This window comes from Neomonachus schauinslandi, chromosome 5 (genome assembly GCF_002201575.2).
Source record: "Neomonachus schauinslandi chromosome 5, ASM220157v2, whole genome shotgun sequence".
NCBI lineage: Eukaryota > Metazoa > Chordata > Mammalia > Carnivora > Phocidae > Neomonachus > Neomonachus schauinslandi.
Window position 1 is genome coordinate 130621707 of NC_058407.1, and position 7631 is coordinate 130629337.

The 7631-nt window shown below is 40.0% G+C and overlaps 1 protein-coding gene and 1 pseudogene across 1 annotated transcript in view; both read left to right on the plus strand.

Moving 5' to 3' along the window:
• Positions 1-7631, plus strand: part of KIN (Kin17 DNA and RNA binding protein) — a 33551-nt gene extending 25920 nt beyond the window's left edge. The window contains exons 10-13 of the mRNA XM_021696718.2: positions 552-620; positions 1523-1622; positions 3516-3616; positions 7317-7631. Of these exons, the coding sequence (XP_021552393.1) occupies positions 552-620; positions 1523-1622; positions 3516-3616; positions 7317-7379 (333 nt within the window). The 3' untranslated portion in view covers positions 7380-7631. The remainder of the gene's footprint in view (positions 1-551; positions 621-1522; positions 1623-3515; positions 3617-7316) is intronic.
• LOC123324958 lies at positions 5469-5567 on the plus strand (annotated as a pseudogene).

Consider the following 7631-nt stretch of genomic DNA (forward strand, 5'->3'; position numbering starts at 1 on the left):
TTAGCTGGAGCTAATCTTGAAGAATCCTGTCTGTATCAAAAATTCAGAGTAACCTAATGAGAAAATAACACTGTGAAAAATGTCATGCATAAGCTCAAAGACTCAGTTCCTTGCAATTCCCAGTGAGACCTGCCATCTGAGGTTTTATCAGCAGTGAACACCAACACTGTAATATCTTTGGCCCTTTTCATTTCCTTGAATGGAGAGAGAGAAAGAAGCTATCTGTGAAAGGCATGGATTAATAGGGTTGAGATTGACAGATAAAAGTCCTAGATTTCAAGAGACCTTCAGTGTGGAAATCAGCCTTGAGACAGGTATTTTTTTTACCTCTTGGTAACCATGTTGAATAAAGGGAGAAAGAAGAAATAAAAGATCACTAAGGGAATGTTTTGCATAATTGGGAAGGCTTAGAACTCCAAAATTTCTTATTTAGCAGAGCAGTTACGTTTTGCTATGATTTTTGGTGAACATGGTTTAAAGCGAAGGAGTAAAACCAGAAAGCTAACTTGTGTGTTCCCTTTCATCTTTATTTTTTTGTTGTTATTTTCTAGGAAATCATCGTGAAAATTATAACCAAAAAACTCGGAGAGAAATATCATAAGAAAAAGGGTGTTGTGAAGGTAAGGACGGGAGGCTGTGAATGGAATTTATGGAAGGAGCTGGGCCTGGCCGAGTCAAGCCATTTTGATATTCCTGAAAAATCACGTCCTCGGGGCAGGAACATTGTGTCTCAGGATCTTGATGGTTCCATAAAAGGAAAGCTGAATTCATAATTTGTGAGAAAATGATTCCTTTGTGGCCATAGTTTCTATTTCACTTTGGTGTGCTTTCTTACTGGGGCAAATAGCATGTATGAAATCCCACTGGCACAGCTTAAACTCGCTCGCTCTGCGTGCCTTGCCAATCAGTGAGACACATCCTCTTTGTTAATGATGGGCAAGACAGCTATGTCCCCAGAGTTCTAAGGAGGACTTCCTTGTTGTGTTTTGCCCGAGAAACTTTTAGTTGTTCTAGGATTTTAAAAGTTAAAGGTCAACGCTCCAGTCCTTTTCTCTCTTTGCCGTTGCTAAATAGTTTCATTCTGGAACCCAGCATTGTGCATGCAGAAATGCCCTTCTATTGTACTTGAAGCTAGGCATTCTTCTTCTCACTGTATTTGTTGAAATCGTAGTCTAAGATCACCAACCAGTCCTTTATTCTCTCCAGACGAAAACCTTCACTAAGCCTTGAATTGAATTCTTTATTAGGAAGCATAGAACCACTATATTGTACACGTGAAACTAACGTAACAACGTGTGTGAACTCTACTGGAATTAAAAACGTAATAAAATTTTTAAAAAATTAAAAAGCCTAGAATGAATAGTCGTATATGGAATCTATAAAATAGTGTCATTTATAGAAGGAGTTACAGCACTTACCTTTTGACTGGAATTTCATTTGTTTTCATCTTATCTATTTCTGTCCTTTGAAATTTGTGTGCACTTATTTCTGCTATTATAAAAGTGTTGATTTCACATGACAGGAAGTAATTGACAAATATACAGCTGTTGTAAAGATGATTGACTCAGGAGACAAGCTGAAACTTGACCAGACTCATTTAGAAACAGTAATTCCAGCACCAGGTAAATCTTTTTGCAGACCGTTTAATGTGTATGCTATCGAAATGAGTGATCCCAGCCTTAAAACCATAGTTTCTTGACATTACTTGATAGTTACAGACCCAGATTTCCATTCTAGAAATATATAGCTGCCGGTGTAACTGATACACTTCATTTCAGGTGACACGATAGTTTGTTTACCAGTCCTTTGTGAAAGCTATTTTGTGGCTGAATCAATTTTCCCTTTCTGGGATTCTTTTTTTTTTTTTTTTCTGAAACAAAACAAACTCACAAGGAAAAAAAATCGTACTACAGTTATTATTAATATATTTCTCTAGCTACCTGAGATAGTAAAGTAAAAGTCTGTATTGTTTTGCTTTTTCTTTTCCTTAATTGTCTCTATCATTTGAGTACTTCTGAATATCTAGCATGAATGCTGCTATGCCTAAGTTGTTTGCCTCTGACCCAGACTTCACAATACTATCTTTGCTAGCACAGCAGTGTTAGACTCTAAAACTTCCACTTATTGGATCCTTTATGCTTTCCCCCTAAAACAAAACTCACTTTATGGCTTAAAATTTTTTTTTCAGCTTTAGTGAGATGTGATTGACACACAGTAAGCTGCACTCATATAAAGTATACAATTTGATCCGTTTTAACCTGTGAATACTCTCTTGAAACCATCCCTACAATCGAGATCATGAATGTACCCATCACCCCCCAAAGTTTTATCACTTTCCTTTATAATTCTTCCCCGCCACCCCTCCACTCCTGCTTCCCATGTACCCCGAGGCAACCACTTGTCTTCTTTCCATCACTACAGAAGAGTTCCTGTTTAGAAGTTTATATGAATGAAATCATACCACGTGTCCTGTTTTTTGGTCTGGCATCTCTCATTAAGCATAATTATTTTGGGTTCATGCATGTTGTCAAGTGTATACATAGCTCACTTCTTTCTATTACTAAGTAGTGTTTGACTGTATGGATGTACCACTTTTTGTTTATTTGGTCACCTTTTGATACACATTTCAGTTGGTCACAGTTTTTTGGTTGTTGCAAATAAAACTTCCAAGAACATTCATATGCAAGTCTTTATATGGACATATGGTTTCTTTTCTATTGGGAAAATACTTAGAAGTAGAATAGTTCACTCATAGTGGGATATGTTTAAATTTTTATGAAACTGCCAAACCATCCTATGATTTTTATTTTTTATTTATTTATTTATTTTTAAAAGATTTTATTTATTTATTTGACAGAGAGAGCGATAGTGAGAGCAGGAACACAAGCAGGGGGAGTTGGAGAGGGAGAAGTAGGCTTCCGGAGCCGAAGGCAGACTCCCAACAACTGAGCCACCCAGGCACCCCAATCCTATGATTTTTAAAATGAGGCAAAGTGGAGCACCTGGGGGGCTCAGTTGGTTAAGTATCTGTCTCTTGATTTCAGCTCAGGTCATGATCTCAGGGTCCTGAGATCAAACCCTATGTCAGGCTCCACACTGAGCGTGGAGCCTGCTTAAGATTCTCTCTCTCTCCCTCTGCACCTCCCCCTCTGCTCACACACCCGCCATCTCTTAAAAAAAAAAAAAAGCCAAAGTAAGCTAAAATTTTTTCTGATTATTTCTGGACTGTAGACATTTCCCCTAAGTACCTTCTACTCCTTGCAGTCTAAGTTAAAATGTATCCCTTTGACAAGTAAGTGAAAAAAACCATGAGGATTCTTAGAATGTTAACAGTGATCAAGGCATCTGTAAACTCTCCTTTAGAATATTACAGAGTTCTAAAATGATGAAGAACTTCTAAGAGGGGTTCTGGTTTTCATTATGTTCATTCAGTGTAGCTGCACTTTGCTATAACAAAGTAGAAGAAAAAAGTGAACATTTCTTTGCATTCAGTGTGATACTCTTTTCTACTGTAGGAAAAAGAATTCTCGTTTTAAATGGAGGCTACAGAGGGAATGAAGGCATCTTAGAATCCATCAATGAGAAGACCTTCTCAGCTACTATAGTCATTGAAACTGTACGTACGTTGACACAAAGAAATTTCTAAATGCTTTAAAAATGTGCCAGAATTCTTTTTCATTGGGTTGGTCTTTGTTTTATTTTAGAGTCTGGGTTTTTTGTTTGTCTTCTCTCCTTTATGGAAATCTGTCTGCTTAGTTTCTGTAATGACTCTGCCATTGTAAAGTATTTTGTGTTCTGATTTCAAAAGAAATGCATATGTGTCTTAGTCCACTCAAGCTGCTGTAACAGCATGCCATAGACCGGGTAGCTTATAAGCAAATGTGCTTTTCATAGTTCTGATGGCTGGAAATGCAAGAACAAGGCACTGGCAGATTTCGCTTCTGGGGAGGGCCTGCTTCCTGGTTCATGTGTCCTCACCTGGTGGAAGGGACAAAGGAGCTCTCTGGGGTCTTATAAGGCACCAGTCCATTCATGAGGGCCCCACCCCCACAACCTCATCACTCCCCAAAGGCCCTGCCACCAAATACGATCACATTGGGCATTAGGTCATAACTATGAATTCTGGATGGGACACATTCAGTCTATAGCAATACTCATTGTGTAAAACCTGAAAAGGACAATTGAATACAAATAGCTTTAAAAATTACCCATAATCCCCCCAGCCAGATAACTCCCTTTAATATTTTGATCTGTTCCTTTCCAGTCATACAATTTTATAAAATTGTATGCCGTGTGTACAGTTTCACATCCTGACTTTTTTTCTCTCACATCTAATATAAAACTCAATTTGACATGGTATAATTAGTGGGGAATATAGAGTCAGAAGTAATGGGGGAAAAGCCCCAGAGATCAATATTTTAAACAGTCCTCCCCTTCTTTCGTAAAGGGCTAGAAGGTAGCAGAGATCAGTAAAGTAATTTCAGGAAATCTGATGTGCAATTCAAAGTGTTGATTGACAGAACGGATGGCTCACTGACAGGCCTGGGAGCACGGCCCTGTAAGGCCTGAGACGTCTCCTGGGGGAATGAAGGACCTAAAGCGGGCTTTCCCCCCCTGCCGCCTAATGCATTTTGGAACAGCAAACGACTGTGCTGTGCCTCCAAATGAAATCAGTTTTCACACCCAGTACCGTAGCATTAGCATTTGGGGGGTTAATAGACCCCTCGGAGAGTCTGATGACCGTCCTGAGTACTCTCTAGAACTGACAGGTAACTGCCCAGTTTCATGCGTTGCGTTAAGGGGTTGTAGGCACCTGAACCCAACACTGGTCTGCGTTTGGAAAATGGTGTAGGTCCTTATATGAGAGAAACCACATTTAAGTAAATTGAGCATTTTTTTTTTCTGTCTCTGACAACACGAACTTAAAAACTGGCATTCACGAACATAAACCATAAGGGAAGGAAAGGAAAAGGCGTCTCTCCTGGTACTGAGAAATGTACCGATCTGACTGAATTCATAGATTGAGTTTTTTTTAAAAACTCGGTCAGTTTTTCTCTCAACCAGCATAAGGTCATGGAACATCTCATATTTCCTTGGCGAAATGATTCTCCTGCACTTTTTTAAATGCATAGTCCTATCCAAATTAGATCCTGCTTCAATTCATGCTTTCATCTCAGGGAAATGCAAAACAGCTAATCACTGCGGAGGGCATTCTAGGTTCCGTCCAGATCCCTTTGGGTCACAGTGTGTGGTTTTCATAGGCCTGTTCCTTTCCTCCCTCGCTGTGACCCGAGCGGCTCCTCCTTCCTAAGCTTGTGTGGCACACAACTGCAGTGAGGCAGGGGCTGGGAGGGCCCCGCATGGAAGGCCTTCTTGACTGCAAAGCAGCATGTACGTTTCAAAGGAGAAATCCACCTACTACTTTTCTTTTCTTTTGCAGCTTGCCCCCATTTAAAAAATAATCTTTTGTGCCCGCTCCGGCAGCACATATGCTAAAATTGGGACAATACAGAGAAGATTAGCATGACCCCTGCGCAAGGATGACATGCAAAAAATAATCTGTTTGTGTGAGCCTGTGTCCACTGGTCTGCGTCCCCATGGTTCCTTCACATCATTGCCATGAACCACACAAACTTTCTAAGGGATTTCTCCCGCTATTTTTTATCATTTCTGACATCTGAAATTGTAGATCAGTATCAAAATATTTGAAATTTACTCATTTATTAAGCAGATTTGTAAGTAGCTAACAAATTGTTCAAAAACTGTCTCAGCCTTTTAGCCTGTTTGCCTAATTAACTGAGGGACTGGCTCCCTTCCCATTCCCCAGCTTTGTAAAAAAAAAAGAGAGAGAGAGAAAAGCGAACTTGACTACAGGCCTTTGTACTTGATAATGAAAGATTCAGCCCTTTGTCATGCTTCATCTGGGAACTTACTTCCTTTAAATACAGTCATTGTTATATATTAAAGGAGTAGCATTTTAAAAAGGATTGTTAAGGGGAGGTATGATTCACAATGAAAAACACTGAAACCTCACTTCAAGGTTAGAGTCATCATCATCATCGTCATTTTATACTTTGCAAGAGAGAGGACCAGCTTTCAAATTTTAACCAAAAGATTTAGTAAGAGCCAAGAATTATTGAGCTCATATTCCTATCATGTTCCAGATATTGTTTTAAGCACTTTATTGACTTGTTTCTATTTCCCAACAGCCCAGGAACCTAGGTCCTATTATTTTTTTTTTTTTTTTAAAGATTTATTTATTTATTTGAGAGAGTGAGAATGAGAGAGAGTACATGAGAGGGGGGAGGGTCAGAGGGAGAAGCAGGCTCCTCGCTGAGCAGGGAGCCCGATGCGGGACTCGATCCCGGGACTCCAGGATCATGCCTAGGTCCTATTATTAATCCCCCCCTCGGGGATAGTGGGGCACCGAAGGCTCAAGTCACTTGTGCAGGTGGGATCTGAACTTGGTCAGTCTGGGCTCAGGACCCACATTCGTGCCTCTCTGTTCCCAGGCTGTATCCACTTTTGTGACAGGTGTTCTTTCCCAGTATCTAGTTTAACCCTTTTCCTTTCTTTTGGATACGAACAGAAAAAGCAAATACATTTGAAGTTGGGCTCATTTTCGGTAATAAAGACCAGCCGAGCTGTCAGAGCTAAACTAGACAGAATGTTTGAGGATCTGAATTGCTTAACATACTATCTGCTCTTGAAAAAGAAACCCCCAAATGGCACAAACACGATAAAATTTAACTTCTCCTTCTGAAAGTCCAGGATGGGTGTTCTTGATCAGGAAGATCAAGATGGGAGCTTGATCAGCTCTTCTCGGAGGGGCGATGTGTGAGCCCAGGATTTTTACAGCTCGTGTCTCTACCACCTTCAACAAGTGGCTTTTACAGCTGCCATGTGCTTCACACACGCCAAGGCTGAGCAAGGTGGGCCGCACACGAGGACCGTGTGCGTCACTTCCGTTCCCCTCTGTGGCCGGGGCTCCATCTTATGACCACACCTCCCCACGTGGGGAACCGGGGAAAAAGCATCCTGGGATCAGAGGACACACGGAGCAGCCAGCAGGTCCCTGCCACAGCATGTAGTGATGACACATTTCACATGTCATTGAAGAAGTCACTGCAGTTTGTGATGAGGATGCCCTAGAAAAGTTTAAAATTCAGAGTCGCAGAGAAACGTTAGCTACTGTACTAGGGTTACGGGGGTATGGAAAAGGCGCATTTGGATCTGTAAGTGTAGTGTCATTTTCTTGTCTTTTAAGTCCCTGTGTGTTTTTAATCTTTTTTTTTTCCTATTGTTTTAACTTGTAGGGCCCTTTAAAAGGACGCAGAGTTGAAGGAATTCAATATGAAGACATTTCAAAACTTGCCTGAGTTTGAAAATTTGTTAACACATTAAAATCCTAAAGCATCAAATTGGTGTTCACCAAGACATTATGAGACTCTACTGTGTTAGGGTGTTTCTTTTGTATAAAGCAGATGGATTTATTTAAATACTACTGTATAGTTGTTCAGCTAAGCTTATAGAAAAATCAAATTATGTCTCACGAAGTATCAAAACAATGTAATTTTGTTCTTGTTGTTTTTGTTTCCTTTGTAATATTTCCTTAATGATTTTTTAATCTT